Source organism: Hippocampus comes, unplaced genomic scaffold, assembly GCF_001891065.2.
Source record: "Hippocampus comes isolate QL1 unplaced genomic scaffold, H_comes_QL1_v1.1 scaffold156, whole genome shotgun sequence".
Classification (NCBI taxonomy): domain Eukaryota; kingdom Metazoa; phylum Chordata; class Actinopteri; order Syngnathiformes; family Syngnathidae; genus Hippocampus; species Hippocampus comes.
This window is the reverse complement of record NW_017805744.1, coordinates 4,340,970-4,366,020: the sequence shown is the minus strand read 5'-3', so window position 1 is coordinate 4,366,020 and position 25,051 is coordinate 4,340,970. Positions and strand designations below refer to the sequence as shown.

The 25,051-nt window shown below is 40.5% G+C and overlaps 3 protein-coding genes across 6 annotated transcripts in view; 2 read left to right on the top strand and 1 right to left on the bottom strand.

Annotated features, from left to right (window-relative positions):
• The window catches only part of xkrx (XK related X-linked), a 16,822-nt gene extending 14,810 nt beyond the window's left edge, over nt 1–2,012 (bottom strand). For both annotated transcript variants that reach the window (XM_019884053.1, XM_019884054.1), the window contains exon 1: nt 1,218–2,012. In XM_019884053.1, coding sequence (XP_019739612.1) covers nt 1,218–1,546 — 329 coding nt within the window. In that variant the 5' untranslated portion in view covers nt 1,547–2,012. The remainder of the gene's footprint in view (nt 1–1,217) is intronic.
• Nucleotides 2,013–7,669: 5,657 nt separating this feature from the next.
• arl13a (ADP-ribosylation factor-like 13A) lies at nt 7,670–17,819 on the top strand. 3 transcript variants are annotated; one of them, XM_019884063.1, is made up of 10 exons: nt 7,670–7,746; nt 11,753–11,869; nt 12,814–12,884; nt 14,166–14,418; nt 15,485–15,590; nt 15,678–15,877; nt 16,253–16,364; nt 16,446–16,716; nt 17,173–17,292; nt 17,368–17,819. In XM_019884063.1, the coding sequence occupies exons 1-10, from the start codon at nt 7,706–7,708 to the stop codon at nt 17,421–17,423; spliced, it is 1,347 nt and encodes a 448-aa protein (XP_019739622.1). In that variant the 5' UTR covers nt 7,670–7,705; the 3' UTR covers nt 17,424–17,819. The 3 variants fall into 3 exon arrangements, with proteins under 3 accessions (XP_019739622.1, XP_019739624.1, XP_019739623.1); XM_019884065.1 differs by lacking the exon at nt 7,670–7,746 and adding an exon at nt 8,670–8,762; XM_019884064.1 differs by lacking the exon at nt 7,670–7,746 and adding an exon at nt 9,919–9,988.
• Nucleotides 17,820–18,469: 650 nt separating this feature from the next.
• On the top strand, nt 18,470–23,102 carry tmem35 (transmembrane protein 35). Its single transcript, XM_019884106.1, has 2 exons — nt 18,470–18,812; nt 22,513–23,102. The coding sequence occupies exons 1-2, from the start codon at nt 18,693–18,695 to the stop codon at nt 22,894–22,896; spliced, it is 504 nt and encodes a 167-aa protein (XP_019739665.1). The 5' UTR covers nt 18,470–18,692; the 3' UTR covers nt 22,897–23,102.
• Nucleotides 23,103–25,051: the final 1,949 nt, after the last annotated feature.

The window sequence follows — 25,051 nt, the reverse complement described above, 5'->3', positions numbered from 1 at the left end:
CAAGAACAACAACAACAAAAAAAAAAACAGGCCAAATGAAGGCTCGTATCTCGAAAGACCTGTAAGTCAGGTGACTCGTACTCAACGCATGAGGGAATCTGTCCCTTCTGATCCACATTGTGTCAAACAGCTTCATTACTTGATTCAACCGTTGCAGATGACGCAATGTGAAACAATGGTGTAAACAGCTAAAGTCAACCCTGATTTAGATCTTGATTGATCTATTTATTGATTGCGATCTTGGGGACAAGAAAAAACCCAGAGTTTTGCTCCCAGCACATATCTGGTCACATTCATGGTGAAAAAGTTTGGGAATTATTTAGCTCAGTCTCATTTTTTTTTTTATAGGGCAAAAAAAAAAAAAAAAAAACAGGCATTTGAACCCACTTTTTGGCTTTTCATGTCCACCATAGGTCAGTGCTTCTGATAGTGTTTAGTCCTGGCCGCCCACCACTGAATGGTGGATTTGAATCACTACAGTGGTGTCTTGAGATAAATATATTCGTGTAATTAGTTCTATGAGAATTAAACAGTTTTTGCCCTTTTTTTAAACTCCTTCTGATGTGCAAGCCTTGACCACAGAGTATATATAAAGTATTATACATACATATGAATATAAATGGAGACAATCACTGCAGTAATCTTAGTTGTTCTTCAGAGGTTTAGAGAATATATGCATGTATTGTTACGCTGTCTGTCTGCAGGTGTTTCTCCACCGTTTGTGCCAACATATCAGGTTTCTTTTAAGGCAACACTGATGCTATTTATTAGCCAACCAATTCATTGTTTTTTAACATTAAGCTAAAACAGTCCAGACTTTACTTTTTTCTTCTACATTTCGTTTGGCAATAAACTTAGTAGAAAAACAGCTTGAAGGCATCTTTATGATGAATTGTTCAGCACCTGACAAACCATGGGTTGTTGTTCACTGCCACCATACAGTGCCGTATTTGTTTAATTTATGCATTTATTGTCATGTTATTAGATGAATAAAGATAATCTGAGATAATCAGAAATGGTCTAGAATTATGTGTGGCCCAGTTGCAAGCTGTAAAGACTTTTACCCAAGTATAGGTTATATTTAAGTGGTTTTGTTGTTGTTGTGTTTTTTTAACACAACTGTCTGTACTTCTTCTAAAGTACAGAATATGAGTACTTTTGCCTCCTCTGCCTATGTTTTCCCTCTCCGTTTGATTGGGGCGGGGGTGAAAACCTACCTGATAATAGGCCCAAGGAGCAGCAGGTGCAGCAGGAGGACCAGTGGCCGGTCTCGGCCCACATCCCTGTGGATGAAGATGAGGGTCATCTGGATGAGCACGGCCGGCAGGAGCATGAAGGTGATGGTGAATCCCAGCCAGTGCTCGTCGTCCGTGCGGTGGTAGCTGCTGCACAGCACGGCGGCGTTAAGCAGCTCGGCGCAGTACAGCACCGTGGCGAGCACCACGCCCAGCGGAGGGCGCACTCGACTCGGATTCACCACGACCACAACCTCGCTGTCCGACGCCGGGGGGTCGGCGTAAGAAATCTCCCTCTCTTGCTCCTCCATGGCGACAGCAACAAAGTCAAACTTTTTTCAGGCTTTAACCACCCAGGGGACAAGCTTATTTAAATGAAAAAAAAAACGTATTTCCACGTATAAGTCGGCTCCAGCTCTCCAACCTGCCACCATTGTTCTTTCCTGCGTTCAAAGCAATAAAAACATCAAGTTTTGATACAATGTTATCCAGAGGAAAGGCCTGGTAAGCAGCAGTGGGTTCGTTCCGCAGCCGGCGTCGGTGCCGTTCGCTCGCTCGGTCCGTCGGCGTGGAAGTTCCGCCTCGTCACGTCGTCAACTCAATCATCGTTAAAACCTCCAAAGGTCTTCTTTCCTGCCTCGTGCATCATTTGGGCCATGTGACAGTGACTTTGTGGCGGCGGCACTTGGCATGATTGTGGCTGCATGTGTTTTCAGCTGTTTCATGGTACGCACCTCCGTGGCTGGTGGTTGTGGATAAAAGAGCATGCAAGCTGGCTCACAAAATAAACACAATACCGGATGTGGAAACGACTGCCACGTAAAATAAGAGCATTTGACCAAGATTGGATATCCGGTTTAGGCCCTTTCAAGCCAAGACGATGATTTTGTTCTTTCAAATGACAAACTTTTTGGTTTTGATAGACATGTTTTTTTTTTTTGCTGTTCATGAAAATAAGCATTAACATGCTACCACCCCAAAAAGGACGACATTCTCGTAGTTACGTAAATGACTGAAGTATTGATTAAAGTGACTTTGTGGCGGCGGCACTTGGCATGATTGTGGCTGCAAGTGTTTTCAGCTGTTTCATGGTACGCACCTCCGTGGCTGGTGGTTGTGGATAAAAGAGCATGCAAGCTGGCTCACAAAATAAACACAATATCGGATGTGGAAACGACTGCCACGTAAAATAAGAGCATTTGACCAAGATTGGATATCCGGTTTAAGCCCTTTCAAGCCAAGACGATGATTTTGTCCTTTCAAATGACAAACTTTTTGGTTTTGATAGACATGGTTTTTTTTGCTGTTCATGAAAATAAGCATTAACATCCCACCACCCCAAAAAGGACGACATTCTTGTAGTTACGTAAATGACTTCAGTATTGATTACATTATTTGGTTAAAAATGTCAACCAAAACAATTTCTTAAGAATTTCGTATCCTCTAGATTCTTTTGCCCAGATAACAGCTTTGCACACTTTGCTATTTTCTCAGTTAGCTTTATGATGTGGATGATGCTTTATGAACTGGAATGACTTTCAGTTCACAGCTGTTCATTATCAAGAGTTAATATCTTGAATATCTTGATCTCCGAATGTGTTTTTAGATCATTTGAATTTGAAGGTGTTTCCAAACATTTTGCTGGTACTGTACCTATTATTTAAAAGAAAAAAAAAATCACAACAAAAAAATTTATTAATGCAGGGATGTCACAATAGCTATCGGCTAATTTTGCATCTAATTAGCGAGTAGACATTAAAGTTTAAAATTCAGGAAGGGTATCAGTAGTATGAAAAACAACATCAACGTTATGAATGGTAGGCATTTTGTGTTAAAAAAATGAATATATTTTCAGAAGACCTTTTGTGTTATGAACACAGCAAAGTTGTGCTCCAGTTCCTAGTATGGTGAGAAATATTTTTGGAATAATGCGACTTTATATACAAAAATAAATAGTGTATTTTTATAGTTCTTCACACCAAATTACTGAGCTGGTACTGTACCTATTATTTAAAAGAAAAAAAAATAACAACAAAAAATTTTATTAATGCAGGGATGTCACAAAAACTATCGGCTAATTTTGCATCTAATTAGCGAGTAGACATTAAAGTTTAAAATTCAGGAAGGGTATCAGTAGTATGAAAAAAACATCAACGTTATGAATGGTATGTATTTTGTGTTGAAAAATGAATATATTTTCAGAAGACGCTTTGTGTTATGAACACAGCAAAGTTGTGCTCCAGTTCCTAGTATGGTGAGAAATATTTTTGGAATAATGCGACTTTATATACAAAAATAAATAGTGTATTTTTATAGTTCTTCACACCAAATTACTGATGAATAGTCAATATTTACAGTAAGCAACAGTGTGTCACTCGACACTTCTCTCTTACATCTTTTTGGACGTAGGCGGAAAAGGTAAATACAGTAGTTACATGGGTGTCCAATAACAAAACCCTCGGGCACATTCCTGGAGAGCAGCCTTTCCCAAGTCGGTTAATTTTATTGAGTTGCCGATTGTGGAATAATGTCATTGAGACAGGAACACATTTAAAATTCAGGAAGGGTATCAGTAGTATGAAAAAAACATCAACGTTATGAATGGTATGTATTTTGTGTTGAAAAATGAATATATTTTCAGAAGACGCTTTGTGTTATGAACACAGCAAAGTTGTGCTCTAGTTCCTAGTATGGTGAGAAATATTTTTGGAAGAATGCTACTTTATATACAAAAATAAATAGTGTATTTTTATAGTTCTTCACACCAAATTACTGATGAATAGTCAATATTTACAGTAAGCAACAGTGTGTCACTCGACACTTCTCTCTTACATCTTTTTGGACGTAGGCGGAAAAGGTAAATACAGTAGTTACATGGGTGTCCAATAACAAAACCCTCGGGCACATTCCTGGAGAGCAGCCTTTCCCAAGTCGGTTAATTTTATTGAGTTGCCGATTGTGGAATAATGTCATTGAGACAGGAACACATTTTCTTGGCAAATTATTCCTGTTTGGTGTGGTGAGGTCATGTCCTGTGTTTTTCAGCATTAGTGTGCAGTATATAAAGTTAGGGAAATTCTTATTTGTTCCCCTGCTAAATGCAAAAATGCACTCATTTACAAATAAATTTTGTTTGTTTATTGATGTAAAATTCTGGTTGTTTATTGATGTAATAGGGGAAAATATCAATAAAAATATCTATAACAAACCACACAATATAACAGTTACAGACTTAATTTCTTTGTTAGATTGCGTAGGCGGAAAAGGTAAATACAGTAGTTACATGGGTCTCCAATAACAAAGCCCTCGGGCACATTCCTGGAGAGCAGCCTTTTCCAAGTCGGTTATTTTTATTGAGTTGCCTATTGTGGAATAATGTCATTCAGACAGGAACACTTTTTCTTGGCAAATTATTCCTGTTTGGTGTGGTGAGGTCATGTCCTGTGTTTTTCAGCATTAGTGTGCAGTATATAAAGTTAGGGAAATTCTTATTTGTTCCCCTGCTAAATGCAAAAATGCACTCATTTACAAATAAATTTTGTTTGTTTATTGATGTAAAATTCTGGTTGTTTATTGATGTAATAGGGGAAAATATCAATAAAAATATCTATAACAAACCACACGATATAACACTTACAGACTTAATTTAGTTGTTAGATTGTAAATGCACATAAATCCTTATATCTGACACTTTATGTATTATCTTTAAGTATGTTGTGGCAATAAATAATAGCAGTTAAGCTGGTTTGGGTCCCAGGGAGGAACCAAATTTTGTTTATAATTTGGGGTCTTGAGCTGAAAATGTTGAGGGAAACTTCTAGGATAGAAATGGACCACACACTACCAGTGGCCCAGTGGTCCAGTGATTAGCACATTCACCTCACAGTGCAGAGGTATCGTGTTTGATTCCAGCTCCGGCCTTCCTGTGTGGAGTTTGCATGTTCTCCCCGTGCCTGCGTGGGTTTTCTCCGGGTACTCCGGTTTCCTCCCACATTCCAAAAACATGCATAGCAGGCTGATTGAACCCTCTAAATTGCCCCTAGGTGTGAGTTTGAGCATAGGTGGTTGTTCGTCTCTGTGTGCCCTGCGATTGGCTGGCAACCGGTTCAGGGTGTCCCCCGCCTACTGCCCGAAGACGGCTGGGATAGGCTCCAGCACGCCCCGCGACCCTTGTGAGGATAAAGCAGATCAGGAAATGGGATGGATGGATGGACAACATAACTACAACATAATGTATTTAGTCAAATCAAAAACTCTTCTCCATTGCTATTTAATCTGTTGCCTGAACAGAAAAATGTGCTTTTTGGCACCACCCTCTATAGAGAAGAACTAGCAGCTGGATTCTGTCAGTTCCACCCAAATAGTGCCTTGAAACGTAGTCATCATGCTGTTTTTTTTATCTCAATACTTGTCTAAATATTATCTTCTTAATGATGCTTCCCCCCACCCCTCAGCATAAGCAAGTGGAAACTCCCTTCATTCAGCACATGGTTACATGCTAACGTCATCTCTTTTGGATTATTCTCCTGCATTCAACTAAAAATGGATGAGTGTTTTGCAGCACAGTATATCATGTTCTTGTCAAGTAAAAACACAGAGGAGCACACTACAGCTTGGCAGTGGGATACATTTAGCATTGAGAGTTCAGCTGCTTTGCACTTCCATTTTTAGAGTTCACCCACTGGTTGTCCTCGGACTTGTTGCGCTGGGAACTGTACAGTAGAGAGAGAAACAATAACAAAGAGTGACTCACTCTGCAATTCATTGACTTTTTACATGGACGTGTCCTCATTTGTCACATTGGTTGTCCAGGTCACACTGGCTCTCTGGAACATATGTTAAAATTGAGGTTAAAGGAACCAGTCTGACTGTGTGGCTTAAGCATGGAAAGCAAATGAGCTGCTGATGTTTGCTGAGGATTTTATCATAGCCAAATGCACATTGTCAGAAACTGTAAAGTCCAGGCAATTTTTTAAAACAAACTCAAATTTTAGGGAGAAGTATGCCTCAAAGATTTGCAGGTCACAAGATGAATAATGTCTAGTTCCACATTTTCCACGAAGAGACTACAAAATCAATTCAGACATCCTCCTTCAGCACTCCTCAACCGATTCAAACTAGTCTCATTATAATATACTTTATCATGAATGCATTTTCCAAGTCTCAAGGACTTTTTAGCATTTACTACATGCAATTTCTATTTTTTTAATTCTTGTTATATAGAACGGTAAACTTCTTACAATTGTGTGTTGTTTTAAGACCCTGTCGAGTGAATACAGAGATTGGTTTTTGAAATACATTATGCATCCTTCAAGATAATTGTTGAAAACTTGCAAAGACTGAGAGATACTTTTTGTAGTACTTATTTTTGGAACTAATTAAACACCATCTAACATGCGGATCCGCGCAGTAAATAAAGCTGGTCTTTATATCCCCCCCCCACACCACCACCACCACCACCATTTCAGTTTTCCTGATTGTTTGGGGCTTGGCTGAAATAGTGCCCAATGATACACTTGGGTGTCCGTCGTGAGTTGACCCTCCCCCGGTATGTAAGAACTTGAGCATATTTGTTCGCATCAGCGGTTATTCGGCACAATTTGTAATGTGAAGGTAGCAAAAATGCATATCCCATCCGCATATAAAATTAATTTGAATGTCTTAAAGTGTTTTGTTGTCGGCTATGAGTGAGCAATGGCTAAGAGTGAGACAAAAGAGTGATGGCAAAAAAAAAAAAAAGGAAAAAAAATGTCTGATGTGACAGCCAATGTGTGGACAGGGCTTTGCACTAGGATGTGCACAGTGCCTCGTGACGTGGAAAAGCCTCATGATGACCCAGTGGGATATACTCCAGCCACTGGAGGACGTTTTTTGTTTTTTGTTGGTTTTTTTTTGTGGCTCAAACATGTAATTACTGTGTGTGTGTAGGAACTCACAGTCATTTTTCAAGTTTGTATTTCACTGACAGTTGACAGTTGAGTGGCGTGATGTTCCAGCAGTGATTGTTTTTTTTTAATTCAAGTTTTGCAGCGTTATTAACAACACTCTGCTCTGGGGAGTGTCAAATTTATTTTTGCTCACTTTTTAGAAAAAATGATTGCAACATTTTGATATCCAACATATATTACATTGTCCATTATTTCTTCTGTGGAGAAAAAGACTGACCACAGAGCTCACCCTCAAATGCTATCTACTTCCTGTCAGATTTAATCTCAATAAATGAGTTGCGCCTGGTGAGGAGGAGGAAAGAGGAGGAGGAAAAAAATGATTGCAACATTTTGATATCCAACATATATTACATTGTCCATTATTTCTTCTGTGGAGAAAAAGACTGACCACAGAGCTCACCCTCAAATGCTATCTACTTCCTGTCAGATTTAATCTCAATAAATGAGTTGCGCCTGGTGAGGAGGAGGAAAGAGGAGGAGGACGAGGAAGCGGACAGCACAAATGAAGGCTCATCGTTAGTAATGCATGCGTTGCTGTGGGTCACGAACTCCAGACTGCAGAGGTACTTGTGCTCATGTGGGGCCTTGGGGAAAGCGAAAGATGGAAATATCATTATGGAGCAGCAGACGTCAGGCTTGCGCTGTGCAGCCTTTATTTGAGATCCTCGCAAGAGCCGCCTCTGAATCAGGAGGTTAGCACAGAGTGCAAAATCAACTGTCAGGGGTCTTTGAGGCATGTTTGCTATGTGGAGCAAACAGGGGTGTGGCCATTTTGCTTGACCCAGCTGTTTTTGGCCCTGTGTGAATCTGTACGTGTGTTTGAGTGTAGCGGTTTGCAGCAGAGAAGGGCGGTACCTGACTGGACATTAGTGTAATGACTTAATGAGATAAACAAACTAACCCTTGAGTCCACACTCTCAATATTGATGTACCTCAAGTATAATCACACAATAACTACTATGAGCTCATATTACCATACAAGTCGGCTCTTTGTTTTTTTTTTTTGTCTGTACTTTATTGATTATCCTGTAGTGTATTATTAAGACAAGTCTAGACAGTATCTGACAAAAATGAGTATTGCCCTCTCATTTTTGTAAATTAATTAATAACAGTGAGGACCTCTATCTATGTTTCAAACTATTCTCTCCAGTACCACCCTGTATATTTTCAATGTTTGGTATGGATGATAGGTACGAAATTGATTTTTCTATAATTGTGGAAGAAGCATGGTGAAAAATATGGTGCCTCGCTTTAATTTAATGCATTGTAGGCAATAACAAAAAAAAAAAAAAAAAAAAAGAAAAAAAGTCGAGAGACGGATTCTGTAACTGTGACGCCATCTAGGGATAGTTTTCTATACCCCACTCAGCGAAAGGCATTTTGTTGCCAATGATGTTATGTAACTGGTTGATCCTCTCTTTGTGATGTGCAATGGTACTGTCCATAAATATGCTGCGTTATAAAATAAGCTTACTAATGTGTTCTAATCAAATCATGACTAAACGTAAGAAGATATAAATGACTTGCCTATCTCTCTTGACAGCAAGGGTGGGGATCCTTTTAAGCAACCGAATAAAGTGTAAAGTATACACTACAACTCGACAAATGTTTATTATTACAAATGATTATGAACGTGTAGGTTCATCTGAGGTTTCGTTTGTTCGAACAATGGCATGGCAGCAAATCCCTGACTTTGTTGTTTGTACGTTTTTTGAAAGTCATTATTATTATTATTATTATTATTATTATTATGCATCATACTGGTAGGAGTTTCTAAGATTCTGGTTACTCTGTTGACTCTGTGTTCCAAATGATTAAGCACATACTGTTTTGGTTCATTTTGTAGTTTATCCAGATCATAGAGAATTAAAAAAAAAATCTATCGATTTATGAGATTTTAGAGATACAAGCATGATTTGGCTGATTTTATTTTTATTTATTTATTTTTTTTTTACACTTTGACGTGCAAGTGCATACTTGAGATACAATATGGTGGCAGTGAACTCAACACAACTCATTTCACAACAAGCAGCAGTCGGTCAAATCGTGAACAACTCCTTAAAAAAACAGCCTTCATGCCGTTTGCTGCCAATCCCAGTTGGCATTTACTGTCAAACCAAACATAAAACTAAAAGACTTACATGCATTAGCTAAATGCTAACATTGATTGGGAAATGGCATTGGTGTGCTAACCATTGGCATTGATAGTTGCAGGGGTATTACCCTTTAAGCAAAACATATTTGACCACAAATGGTGGAGCAACATGTGTAGACAGACAATGTCACAATACAAATATGAGAATATATTCTTTATCTTTTGCAACAACAGCAAGTAATATTATTGAATTTCACTGAGAATATGGTGTCTTGTTTGTCTGTATGACTGTAATATTTATTTCCATATATTTAGAAAGATTCACATGTACAACGTAAGGTGCCACACGGGCATCTTCGTTGTCAAGATGATGTCATTTTCCACCCAGCCTAAATGTGTCCATGGTGCCCCTTTCAGACATCACAAGTCACACCATGAGATCCATTTAGCCCTCTGTGGACTAAACTAACCTCATGGAGATCCCCATTAAGTTACTTTAGTCCCGTTAAAGGAGAGTCATCCAATAGGCCAAGCTAACGGCTCACGCGGTGTCCCTGCGATTGGCTGCGAGACCAAAACACAGGGACTGCAACTCCCACATGGGGTGAGCGGAGGCTTAGCGTGAGCCTGATTAAGTGTTGTAGCAGGTAGGTACAAGATGTTAGTGCATTGGTGTGTGGAAACAATTGTATGGACATAGACCGACTTCTGTACGTATCATTCATTTATTACCTTGTACATTTTTGTAACTGTATGCAACAATCATCCGTTAATCTTAGGTTGGAGTCCACTATTGTATGTTTATTCATCAATAGCAGCATGGTTTGTTATTGCTAAGGCAATGGATCTGTTTTGTCAATTTTAATACCCTACTCAATATGTAAATCATACATGATTATGTAGTTTTCTGCAGAGGACCAACTAGACATTTAATTAACTTCAGTGGGCTAACTCCTTTTTTGTTGTTTTTAATTTAAATACAGGAATGAATACAGAAAATTATTGTTATTGTTCACGAAATACTCTATTAATAGATTTGCTGGATGTCTAGACTGATAACCACGATTGCACTAAACCTCTAGAGGTAGCCACTGGGAAAACCTTGCAGATAAGTATGTTGCTAGAACTAAAAATTAAACTAAGAAATACCAAACCTGAAGTAAATGTTGTCGCTCTAAATCCAGGATGTCAAACCTAATTTTTGGCACGGGCCACATCATAATTATTTTCCCGTTATGACTGTTGACCCCTTGCTATACAAATGTATTGTCACCTCATATTACTACTTGCTGTATACACAACAAATGCATGGATAGCTAGTTCTGAAATCAGAAGCAAGTAAAAAAAATGTGTCCAACTATTCCTCTCTTTGAAAAGGAGACTGTAAAAAAAATGCTTTCAGTACATCAACGTTATTCAGAGTGAAGACAATTAGCAAATTTTTGCAATATTTTTTGCAAGAAACGTGAAGAAGACAGGGACAACATGATTTGCCTTCGCGGGCCACATAAAATGATGTGATGGGCTGAACCTGGTGTAGTGTGGTGACCTTGTGTGAAAGAAAATTTGGGTCAACTTGTTCACAAGACAGGAAAAGCAGACCATTCTAAACTGGCTTTAGCAGATTATACAAAGACACAACAGATGCACTGGAGTGAAAGACCTGCCAGTTCGCGTGTGTGCATTTCGTTATTGATGTCGTCTGCTGACCTCAGACACCTGCTGTGTCGTACACACCACACTCACCACATGGCCCAAAAATAGGGCAGTGTCTCGTGCATATGCAGGACTTGGAGGAAGTTTCAGTCAGTGTTGCTGGATGACCAAGCTTTTTCACCTATATCATGTCATTTGATCAAAGCTTGGCATCCATTTTGATTATCATTTGAAGGGAAAAAATTATTTGTTGTATATTTAATTTGATTAAAAAATAACGATTTGCTAAAAATGCTTGAATATCAAAACTGATGAAAAAAAGTCAGATGAAAAAAAAGTGTTATTTTCATATCACTGTTCGGGAGATTTAATCTTACAGTTGTGCTCAGGTCCAATAGGCGCTGATGAGGCATGAATACATATTTATTTTAGTGTTTTGCTGAGATGTGATTAATTTGGTTTCTGATACTAACCAAAGTGCATCTCAATAAATTTGAATATTGTATGAAACTTGATTTATTTCCATAAGTATTAAGATAAATTTGGTTTTCCCATGATGTTCAAATATACTGAAATCCATGGGTAACTCTGAGCATGTATTTAGGTAAAGGAAAGCCAAATTTAGAGCTGGAGAAGAAAGTCATCTTATGTTAAGGTGACACAAATAAAAGGCGGAACCATCTGGTACATCATCCAGGATTATCTTTCATCAACTCTACTGAAAAGCATCCACGAATGAAATGTATATTTCAGCTGATCGTATGAGAAGATTTCATTCGGTGTTGTGTCGTAGTAATGATGTCCCCTTGTGATGCCAGGTACCGCTTGCAGAGAAAATGGTGGCCACTGTGCACGCCTTGCTCACCTCAAGACAACATGTTCAACCTGATGAGCAACTGCTGCACCTGGTTCTCCAAAATCCAGGAGCCAATAAGGTGATCTTGGCAAACATGTCTACTGGATGCTAGAAGAATGCTTGTGTTTGACTGATGCTGCAGTTGATGTAAATCACCTCATACCGAGCAGTGTTTCTCATACAGTGGTGCCTTGAGATACAAGTGAGTCAACTTGATGGCAGCTGAACTCAACTTACTTTAAAATAAGCAGCAATTTGGCAAATAGTGAAGAATTCTTTCAAAAAAATGTATTTAATCTGTCTGCTTACACTCCCATTTTAAAATCTACTGTCAAACTAAACATTAAACAAAGGGAATTACACCGTATTTAAAATAACCACATTGCTTCGCCTTCAGTCTGCTAGCTTAATGGTAACGCTAATTAGCATCTATGTTGTGTGTGCTGGTTATGTACAATAACCCATTAAGCAGCGGGCCGAACACAAACAGTACAGTTATTACAGTATATTCTTTATCTTCTGAAAAAAAATGACTAATATTAGTGTCATTCTGATGTGCTGAGGAGAGTTGACACGTCTTAATGAGCAGTATATCCATCTGTCTGTCTTACATTGCCCCCAAGTGGCCAAGACAGGCAAAGCAGAAAGAGCCACACATTCAATTGATGCAGTGTGACAAAAAAAAACCCCAACCTCTTAAATTCCTTTTATTCATTCATATAATTATTGCGTGTCTGTATAAAATAGAGTACTGTGGGGTGTTATTTTCACCTCCATCAAATATACAACAAATTTTGTATTTTTTTTTTTTAAAGGAAGGCTAGAATAGATGAATGACATTTGCATTCATGACAATGGAAAAGATTATTTGAGATAGGTGTGTTTTGAGTTCCTCGAACTCTCAAGTCACCTCTGTATATTGGTCCATTAGTGTAGCTTAATGAATCATTCCATACATTTAGTGCCATCTTAACTTTGCTAACTGATTTGATTTTAATTGTAAATGTTTGATTTATTTCATAGGCGAGTGACTGTTCTTGTGGTGGGTCTTGACAAAGCAGGAAAGACGTCCTCCATCCGGGGCATGTTAAGAGGTACCCATCAATGAATTCTTCGCACTAAATATTATTTCTTCATCAATGTTTGTTTTTCCTAATAAATACTGTATTTTCACATGTAATAGCTGTGGCTAGCTTGTTAACTCAACTGTACTGTATATGAGGCATTGATTATGTAGGGGGTTATTATTTGTAGAAATGCATTTTTATGTTGATATGCAATAAAGTGCAAAATATATAATACAATATTACAGTTTGCATTGTTCCTCAATACAATAAATTCATAGAAATAATTTCTAATGCCCGAGTTCCAAATGAGGAAAAATGGACCCAAAAAGCATGATGCAGTTACCACCATGCTTTACGATGGTTATAATATTATTTTGGTGATGAGAACTGCTGTGTTTTGCACCAAGAATACCTGAATAAATTATGGCCAAAAAGTTGGTTTTATTGTACAAGAACACAATCTTCCCAAAAAGTGTGGGAAGATGGGTTGTATATTTTGAACTTGGGGTTTAGAAAAGGTGGTGGAAAATATGAACCGTTCAAAAGTGCAGTCAAAGTTAACACAACCTCCTGGCTTCTGACAGAGCCTACGATAACAGCTGAACTTTATTTGGGGTGAATCAAAGGCACTTTAAATGTTTTATCTTTACTGCCCCATGTGTTCTGACTCCCATCTAACAAAAGTTTGAATGTGATTGGAAAACTCTGTTAAGCAGACCAGGTATCAGAGGGTGTGCACACTTGTTTATTCATACTTCCCCTTTGAAAAATATTTTTTTTTCAATTTCAGGTTACAGATCATGTTAATGATGAAAAAGGTTCTGAAATTGTTTATCTTGGTCGCACTTTTTTATCTCACAAAAACCTGGCATTTGAAAAGGGATGTGTAGACTTTTATCTAGTGTACCTTCTTGTCCTTTCTTTATCATTACTTTCTTTCTTGTTTGGGATTCTAACCCAGAATTTAGAATTACGAGGCACACATGTTCAACCCTTGCCCATTCTGCTGTCTTTATTTCTTTCTTTCCATCTATGAACCCTTTCTCGATTCCTTTCTTCATTGCTTTTCTTCTAATCTAGTCCTATCATCCCTTTTCATTCACTTCATTTCTATCCTTGCTTCTTTTTTTGCTGACTATTTTTCCTGCTATCTTCAAAGTGAACAGAACGGGTCTCAACTGAAAACCACATTTTAAATTAATTAAAAAAAATTTAAACAAATTATTAAATGTGTGTAAAAATACTCATTTTGTTTCACTTTTTCCATTTGACAGTTTTCCTGTGATGTGGTTCTTTTATCCCCTGCAGTCCCCCACGCCGTGGAAGGAGGCCCCACCCAAGGCTGCGTGAGGAGTGAGCTGAGGGTGGAGAACTACCTGGTCACCCTGCTGGATGTGGGGGGCTCAATAGAGTCACAAGGGGCCTGGAGGGAGTATTACGGGGAAGCACACGGCATCATCTTCGTGGTGGACTCCAGCGACCGGCCAAGGATAAAGGAAGTCAAGGAGGTCCTGGCTGACCTGCTCAAGGAGCCCAGAGTAGCAGGAAAACCCATCCTGGTGTAATTATATTCCCTTTTCTCTCTCTCTCTCTCTTTACAGAGCATATCTTTGCAATAAATATGTGAGTAACACACATACGGAATGAGTGGTTCAGTTCTCCTGTCCCGTGTAGTCCATTCTTGACTTCATTTTTTCACCGACTCTCGTCTCCTCCACTTGTAGCTCCTCACAGTTGTAGCAAGTAAACAAGTGAAAGGTTAATAGCATTAATATTTACCGTCATGAAACATGCTGCTTGTCAAGGCGCACACAAGAACCACTCATGCTGTATTCTCCACCAAAAAACAACATGCCCCAAAACACTGAAAACAGTCCACAATGGCTTTACAAGATACTCAATGAACACTATATGATAAAAAAGGGTGGAAGACAACAAATTAAGGAGAAATTTAGCAGAGCTGTTTTAACAAGCTGCTAACTCACAGGTGAAACGCAACTATAATGACAATATATTTATTCAGCGGTGCCTTTTCTAGGCATTCAAGGACACTGAACAAATCATTAAAATGCAGCTTCACATATCCTCATTAAAGTTGTAGGTAGGGTCGAGCTTATTTAACTTAGGGTGATAGGTGAGCTACTCCCTGGACTGGTCACTAGTCAGTCTCAGGACAGCCCCTTTTCCATTTTAGGGGTTCTCCCCCAAACCACCCTGATTCCATTCTATGTGGTTGCTTGTCCATTACACTTTTTCGTGGCCGAGTGGTAAAAATGGCGCTGTTCCCCAGAACCTCCTCCAAGCTGTTTCTAAAACATGGGATGGGCTAAGTAGGGCTTTATCTGTGGTGGCCGACAGGGGCAAAGGCGCTGCAAACGGCCGAACGCTGCAAATACAGTCATGCTGCAAACAAACAACACACATGCAAACTACAAATCACACAAAATAACAGCAAAACAAAACGCTGCAAATGGCCAAGAACTGTGAGGCAGACATGCTAACCACATTTCCACCGCTCTGATGAAAAAGTCCATGTAAAAAAATGGGATAATTTTTTTTTTTCGGGAAGTGTGATTTAACAACTGAACTCTGAGCCTCAGTCTGTGCATTGCTGTTCATCTTTACAGCTTGGCAAACAAACAAGACAAAATGAATGCCCTGCTGGGAAGTGAGCTGATCGAGATGCTCTCCTTGGAGAAGCTAGTCAACCAGAGCCGCTCCGTGTGCCATATCGTAAGTCCTACAGTAACATGAACCCTGACCACGACCTTCTCACATCAACCTAACATTAAACGGACTATGACCCCCTTTCCCCTCAAGGAGCCTTGTTCAGCCTTAATGGACCTACGGCGCTGGTCAGACAGGAAGGCGTTACGAGGCCTTCGCTGGCTGCTGCGAGCAGTCTGTCTGGATTACCCGGGGCTGTGCACCCGCGTGGCCCAGGACAGCAAGAGGCCTCTCGAGCCCAGAGAGACGAATGGCAAGGCAGTGAAGGCGAGAAGAGGAAACAAGAGCGAACGGTAAGTCATACTTAGTGCCACTACATGATGAATACATCCACATTCTGATGAGAGCTGAATGAAAAATACACAAAACAAGGTTGGGTTTGATTGATGCCTGTCAGGGTGCTAGTCTTTACGACCAATGTTTCTAATTTTCCATGCATCTGAGCACTCAAACAAGCTGAGCATTCCTTGGACCACAGTGAGCAACAGCAAACATGCACAATGAGGCAGTGCACTAAGAGTGACTGGCGACCAGTCCACGGTGTACCCTAGTAGCTGGGATAGGCTACCAGCATGAGGAGACGCACAATAGAAATGTGCACATCTGATGGACAATTAAGTGAAACCTTAATTTGACTTCATATTATCCATCCTCACATGTAACCACAGCACGAGAACCAGCAAGTCAGACCTCCGCCAGGTTCACAGGTCAAAAAACAAGGAAACGAAAATGACGAATGTGGAAGGAAAGTTGCAGCCCATCCAGAACATCATGCAAAAGGTTAATAGATTTTGGACTAGACCGCTTCAATTCCACCTTTGGCATACATGAATTATTGACAAGATGAACTGTTATTGGCAGGAGGAGACACTACAAAAGAAACTGAAGGAATCCACCAGGAGGAGAAAAAGGCCGATCAAGGCCAATAAAGACAAACAAAATGAAGAAGTGGTAAGCGAGAAGGAGGAAGATGAGACAAGTAAAGGGGAGACTGAGAACGCCGGCCATCAAGAGAAACCCAGTGGCACACTCATCCCCACCAGTAAGGGAAGACACAAACAGAAGGGCAAAGTGAAAGAGGAGACACCGAATGCGCCTGAATCAACAGTCAATGACGAGAAGCCCCTCAGAGGTAGGCCAGGATAATATATGTATTTTTTATTCGACCAGGCTTTGGCGCCATCTTGTGGCATTTAAATCAATTTCTGAAAGTGCACAAAACCTCAAAAAAAGTGAGTGTTCCGGTGAAAAGGGAATAGGTTCCACAGAAACAAAACTCGGGGACAAATAAAGTTTTCAGTATTTGAATTTGGTGAATTTATGAATAGCCAATCACAATTATCGAGTCGTCTGTCGCCATATCACACTGAGTGTAGAAAGTGAGGATGGTGACCCCAAGTGGACAAAAATAATACCTGCACCTGACATTCTTATTGGATTGCTATTACAGTTTTCATAAAGCTTTATAATACTGTATATCTAAAAGATAAATACTGTATTTGTTTGCAACTGAGGTGAGACTTGGAACGTAACCCCTTGTAATAAACAAAGGATTGTTGTACTGCAATGAAATAATTTGTCTGTGCAGCCAACGGGCAAAAGAGGAAAACAAAGAAAGGTGTGAAAGTTAAAAGGAGGAACAAAATCAACATCGAAGGAACATCTGGAGCTTCCGCTCAACCTGTTGACCTCTCTGCCGCCACATTTGGTGAGAATTACCCACTCCCCCACCACATGCAGATTAATTGTTGGATTTCATAATAAAGATCTTTTCTCCTCCTAGATCTTTACCGAAAAGCCATATTGGCTCTTAAGGAGCGTCAAGATCAGGGAAAATGAGCAAAAAAACTCCCTCCTTGTATGGCATCACTTCATCCCTCTACTCACCAAAATAGGCAGAATATAATTTAATGCACAAATGTCAATTTCTCACTGGATCCGTGAGTCTTTCAAAACGGAGATTCCAGCAGGTAGTGGAGGTCTACTGTTTTATTAAAAATAAAAATCCAAACTGTATGTATGGCCAAATGTATTTATAATGTTCCGTTTTCGAATAAAATGACAACAAAATGACCCAAAAAAATTCTTGTCCTCCGTCCCAAAAATGGGCGTCCGTCCGTGGACGGAATGCCCATCTCTGGTTTGAGACACATCTGTTTGTCAGCACCTCGCTTGCTGAGATCCAGTGTGAGTGTGACATGACATGAGGTCTTGTGGAAAATGTTGCAAAAAAATAACAAAAATAAACCGCAGGGTAATGTAATGCGCGTCTGTGTTTCCAGCGGGTTCTGGGTTCACTCATTACCGCTCTCAGGCATCCCATCGTAGTACAATAATGGCATTCTTGGTGTCGGCGGGGGGCGACGCATAAGCGTACAAGTTCTGAGTGTTTTTTAAAAAAATTATATTTAGGTATTTTTTAATTTTTGGCTCTTTTATTGTATTAAAAAAGTCCTCACATCCACCGCAGGCTATAAGAGCAGCCTAGTTGGCCGGGAGAAGCACTTGACCCGGTGAAAGAGAAAGGGCACTTACACTATTGCAAGGAGAAATGTCAAAATATTGTTTACTTTTATTTGTAGACGCTTGCTCATCATGAAACAGTTTCGCCCCCCACCCCCTAAATAAATAAATAAATACATACAGAAATACAGAAATTCAAATGGAGAATGTAATTTTAGTCATTGATGCAAAGGTAACAGCTACTTCGCTTTCTATGTCAACTTAATAACATTTTTAGTGTAAGTGAGACAACTGCATTCTCACGGTGTCATGACAGCAGAGAAGTTAATTTATAACATTTTAAATCTAAACATTGACCATGCATTATTTTTTAAGCTTTTATTTTGAAGGTGGACAACATCGCTCGCTAGCGGCGGATTAACGTAATTCACAGTGTTGACAATCGCTGTGGCGGCTGGTTTGGCATCAGTTTTGCGTGTGGAGGCTGGCCTGACCGCAGTCCTTTTACGCAGCTGTGCGCGCTCCCGCGGAAGACGAGCAGGTTGTCGGTGCGTGATCATTATTTAGCAAGGCACCCGGCAGCAGCATCCGGTGCACCGTCTCCCATTCATCGCAAACCCCAACTTGACTGCTCGTCGTGCAAAAATGCCCTCACCGAGGACCATCACCATCGTAGCCCTCTCCTTCGCCCTCGGCTTGTTCTTCGTCTTCATGGGGACCATTAAGCTGACTCCGAGGCTCAGCAAAGACGCGTATAGCGAGATGGTGAGTGAAGGAGAAGTGGGGGGAGGCCATTGTTCTGTGCAGGATGGATGACCTAAATATCCAACTCACCGCAAAATAACCGCTTAACGTTCTCTTTCACGCCACCATTATCTCATTTTATAGTCCAAATAGACCATCCTCGCTGGAAAATTGCATAAACGCCGGGAAGTATGACTACCAACGCATACATCAGCGGATAAACTAGGCCGTACGTGTGTTCAAATAGCCTCACTAATATTAATCATTTGAAATGAACTGCAGCATCAAGTGTTATATTTGGACTAAGCAGATAAATAACTTGGAGCTGATTTTGTGTTCATAAATTGACTTTGACCTGGTTGTAATCAGGTATATATGGCATGACAAATGAAAAGAAAAATTTGGCTCCAAAACGGACACAAGAACAAAATGCTTTCCCGTGACCTCAAAATGCTCATTTGTTGCTACAAATCAGGTACATTGGTGGTACCTTGGCTTAAGTTTTTTTTGTCTTATGAAATATTAGTTTTTCATTTTTTTGTAATTTAAAATTTAAGTAATAAGCTTAACATGCGCGCCGCTTGAGTGAGGTGAAAAAGGTGCCGTTATTCCCTCACATGTGGTCAAGGTGAGCCACCATTCATCAATGGACTTTCAGTTGTTTATTGAACAGGACAAATAATCAAAGAACACAAATTTAAATGAGAACACACGCAAGGAGGCCACACCAGACTAACTGGCAAACACAAGTCCACATCCTGGGGCTTGTTTCACAAAGAGTGTTCAACAAACTGATATCGGAGTTGATCTGCTTTGACATAGCAACTCTGAGTTTGCGGTTCCAGAACAGCGGATTTGAATGTGTTTAATCAATTCCGATTGTCTTCCCCTGGAGTTAACTGCGTATACCACAACTTTCAAAAGCCAATATCAATGGATCCCTGATTCAACGAGTCACCATGGCAACGGGGAAGAAGAGGGCTGCATTTTTCACCCCTCTAGAACTAGAAATATTCATGTGCTCAAACAGCGAGTTTGAACACATTGTCAGGAAAAAGTGCAACACCGCTGCAGCTGCTAATGAAATATATATAATGAAATATAAAAACATTATTCATATACCTAAGACCTCGGCATAACACACTTTTCTGACTGCCCTGCATACAGTTGCTTTTTAAAGTTCAAGTGTGAAGTAATTTTAGAAAATCTCAAATGAAATATTTTTATTTCACAAGTAAAGTAATTAAACAAAACTGAGTAACCCGTCGTTATTCATGGTGAATTGGTACCAAAAACCGTGAAGTATTATTTGCCGCCCCCCTAGGAATTTTCGTGTGTGTTTATGTGGATGTAATATTTGCATACAGCTAAATTTGAACCACAGTGGCCTGGTAGTCCAGTGGTTAGCGCGTCGCCAGCGCGCAGAGGTACCGGGTTCAATTCCAGCCCTGGCCTCCCTGTGTGGAGTTTGCATGTTCTCCCCGGGCCTGCGTGGGTTTTTTCCGGGTACTCCAGTTTCCTCCCACATTCTAAAAAACATGCATGGCAGGCTGATTGGACACTCAGGTGAGAGTGTGAGCGCGGATGGTTGTTCGTCTCTGTGTGCCCTGCAATTGACTGGCAACCGGTTCAGGGTGTCCCCCGCCTACTGCCTGAAGACGGCTGAGATAGGCTCCAGAACCCCCACGCCCCCCCTCTCCGCGACCCTTGTGTGGATAAGGCGGAACAGAAAATGGATGGATACATTTGAACCAGGATTTGACGGCTGTTCCACAGTATGTTAGCCCCCTCTGTTGGTGAAGGTGTTCAACTACACGCAGTTGACAACAGACCAGTTATGTTTATGTACATGCGGGAGTAAGCTGCATGTGAAGAGCCACTGTACATGTCGTTATCTGTCTGACCATTGATGTTATTGTAAGAAGTTGTGATGTGAGAAACATCAAAGGTACCAGCATGTTTCAAATATTGAAACAGTATTTATACTTTACATATTTAAAACAAGGGCGGCCTGGTAGTCAACTGGTTAGTGTGTCTGCCTCAGAGTGCAGAGGTGTAGCATTCAAATCTGGCACCGGCCTTCCTGTGTGGAGTTTGCCTGTTCTTCCCGTGCCTGCATGGGGTTTCTCCAGATATTCTGGTTTCCCCCAATGTTCCAAAAACACGCATGGCAGGTTAATGGAACACTCTAAATCAGTGGTGTCAAACATTCGGCCCGCGGGCCGGAACCGGCCCGCAAGGAGGTTTGATCAGGCCCGCAGGGTAATTTAAAAGTGAAAAAAAATGCATAAAAGACACGGAATGAATATTTTTAATGAGGTGCAATTAATGGAGCATCCGCTAGGGGGACACACTGTTTTGAATGGAGTAAAAGACAACATTGTTTTGATCAGAGAAGAAGACAATAGCAGCCTCAGTCTGTCACTGAGATAGACCCAACACAGCAGACACTATCAAGGACGTGAATACTTTATTCTTTACACATTTAATAGCACTCTCCTTAGTTTGTAAGGTGTAGGCAGGGATTACATTTAGATTTTATATACACGTGTAAATGGTTTAAAAATTCCTTTCTTTGTAAATCTCGTTTAATCTTAAATTAAAAGTGCATTACTATATTTTTCAATACCAATTACTTGTTAAAGTTGTGTGTCTTTGTACAATCAGTGGGATCAGTTGCAATGCATATATGTGAATGATAAAAGTAAATTGCACATTTGTCTAAGGAAATCTAAGGAGCTTCATGAAATGTTTTGTAAGAGATCTGTTTATTAAATTTAAACCTTTTCCTAATGTTCTTGTGCTTCTTTAGACCAAAACAAAGGAAAGACATTATTTTGGTTATTTATAGCAGAGTATGGTAGAATTTTAATGGTCCGGCCCACTTTACATCTACCGAGGCCTTATGTGGCCCACAATGTGAAATGAGTTTGACACCCCTGCTCTAAATTGTTCCAAGGTGTGGTTGTGAGCATGAATGGTTGTTTTTCTATGAGTGCCCTGTGATTGGCTGGCAACCAGGTCAGGGGTGTACCTCGCCTATTGCCCAAAGACAGCTGGGATAGGCTCTGGCACGCCCCGCGGCCCTTGTGAGAATAAGTGGATCAGAAAACTGATGGATGGATGCACCGATGTATTTACAATGACTTTGAATGGATAAATATTGACCAGTCCCTGTCGTGACTCCCACCAAGACATGGAGGGCAGGGGAGGGGAGCATGGCCATATTGCTCTTTTCCAAGGGCTGTTTTTCAAGTCGTTAGTTTTTTATTGATTTCTCTGAAACAAATTGGGCGGCCCGGTGTCCAGTGGTTAGCGCGTTGACCTCACAGTGCAGATGTCGTGGGTTCGATCCCTCCCTGTGTGGAGTTTGCATGTTCTCCCTGGCCCTGCGTGGGTTTTCTCCGGGTACTCCGTTTCCTCCCACATTCCAAAAACATGCATGGCAGGCTGATTGAACACTCTAAATTGTCCCTAGGTGTGAGTGTGAGCACGGATGGTTGTTCGTCTCTGTGTGGCCTGCGATTGGCTGGCAACCGATTCAGGGTGTCCCCCGCCTACTGCCCGAAGACAGCTGGGATAGGCTCCAGCACCCCCCGCGACCTTTGTGAGGATAAAGTGGATCGGAAAATAAATGAATGAATGAAACAAATTGACAACAGCAAATAAAGATAAAAAAAAAAAAGGTTTGCTTTAATTTATCCGATGTGCTTTCCTCTAGAAACGGGCATACAAGAGCTATGCCAAAGCTTTGCCAGGCCTGAAAAAGATCGGCGTGACCTCTGTGCTGCTCCGCAAGATCATCGGCTCCCTAGAGGTGTCCTGCGGTGTGGTCCTGACCTTGGTTCCGGGCCGGCCCAAAGACGTGGCCAACTTCATGCTCCTGCTGGTCATGCTGGCTGTGCTGTTCTTCCACCAGCTTGTCGGCGACCCTCTCAAGCGTTACGCCCATGCTCTGGTCTTCGGCATCTTGCTCACCTGCCGGTTGCTCATTGCCCGGCAGGGCGATGAGCGGCCAGAGAGGGAGGAGAGCAGGGAGGAGCAGCAGCCGCAACATCAGCAGCATGTCAATGACCAGGAAAAGAACAAGGTCAAGCAGTCTTAAAAGCATTTTTCTCCCACAACTCCCCCGGTACAGTGAAGGGAGTCATTGATATTTTTAACACACATAACTTGGAACTGGTGATTACTCATCACCTCGACATGACTGCGGACAATCATCACTATGGACATGAGCTCATGTCATTGTCTTGTCCCATTCCAAAATTAGCAGACAGTCCAGTGTTCCCCGATACATCATGGATTTTTTTTTAACTGATTCAGTTTTATGTTTTTTTTTTTACATGGTACCTTGATTTAAGAGCACCTCAATGTGTAAATTGTTCACTGGCAGCCGTTTTCAAAGCAGAGTTCCCCCTATTTCCGGTCATTTTTCAGCATTAGGACTGATTTTTCAAGACCACATAATATATTCTGTGACAACGTAAGTGACTGTCCTACTGAAAGAAACAGTAGACTTTGTCTTCTCACTCGGCTAAACGTTAGTTTCTAGCTATTTACAATCTGCAACAAGAACATGGCTTGGTTTCACCAAAAACATTGGTTTACAACCAAAAAGTGGAGAAAATTACATTTTGTTCAATTGGATATGTTAAGCAGACAGTGACCTTGATGGTGATATTTTTGCTTATGTGACAATTCAAAATCTGAAACAAGACTGAGGAAGGGTGTTTGATGACTGGCCAAATAATGTATTTACAGATATAAAACTATCAACATAGCAAGGACAAAAAGGACAGTCTGTCAAAATTTAGAGTCTGGTAGGAATAGCGACTTCAACAATACACCAAAAATTTGGACCTAAAGGGGTAATTTGCAGTTTTCAGACTGCTAGCAAGATTTTAGTGTCGCTTTACTTCACTCTGCCCCCTCGAGTCTGTTTTTTTTTTTTTTGGCTCAAGTCAAACTTTAGTAGCTTTTTTACACGCTGATTACCATTTACCTCATGAATCGTATGATCTTTTGTCACAATCGTGAGATGTAATGATATCCAAATGTCACAACATGATATTATCACGATATTAACCTCACAAGAATTACCACAATGTTGTGGGGAAGTTGCTGATATAAAAAGCATGTTTCTTTCAGTGGTCATTTCAGGTCATGAAAGGATTCTCCTCAATAAACATCAAATCATTCATGACATCTCCACACCATTCGATGCAGAATTCAAGGAATATCTTTAGAATTAAACGTAAACCTTAGGTTATTATTAACCCCCCCCCCCCCCGCGCCGTCCCGCGCCCTCTGTAATATTCACAGAACTGTGCATGTTCCGAAATGTAAATGAGACAGAGCAGCCTAATTCTCCTGTTACAACACTATATTTTATTTATTGTCGGTTACAAATGGAATTTGGTGAGTTCTATGTGTTGGTTCTTTGTAAGAGGAGTATTGCATTGGGACTTTTTTTTTAATGTATCTAAAATGCCCAAATAAAGACGCTGATAATTTTTTTTCTTTGTCTTCATTTGCAGTTTCATCCATTTTCTAATCTGCTTATCCTCAGGAGGGTCGCGGGCATGCTGGAGTTTATCCGAGCCGTCTTCGGGCAGTAGGCGGGGTACACCCTGAACATTTTATTGAAAAAAAAATACAAATTGACCTTGTTTGTGAAAAACAGACAGTCCTGGCCGGAGGATCCCTCTGAACGCAAACGGGAGAATATGCCTCAATGTAAATCTTGATATGAATGTCCATTTCAGGAAGGAGAAAGCAATCCTTTTCAGATACTTGTAAGAAAAACAGCATTTTGGCCCCAAAAGTCATTTCCTTGTTTTTTAAATGGGCAATTGCCGAGTTATCTTGCTCTAAAATTACAATGATTTTCCTTTAATAACATGTCCACGAAAACCACAAAATACATTGTGTACTGGCAAAGTAATGCAAATAAAATAGGAATTACATGGTCGTTTTTTTCTCAGTTTGTATTATTATTATTATTATTATACTGAATTGCATAAAAAAGAAAAATACTAAGCTTGACTGACAGTGTGGGCGGCCCGTTGGTCCAGTGGTTAGCGCGTAGACCTTACAGTCCCGAGGTACCGGGATCAATTCCAGCTCCGGCCTCCCTGTGTGGGGTTTGCATGTTCTTCTCGGGCCTGCGTGGGTTTTCTCTGGGTACTCCGGTTTCTTCCCACATTCCAAAAACAGGCATGGCAGCCCGATTGAACACTCCAAATTGTCCATAGGTGCGA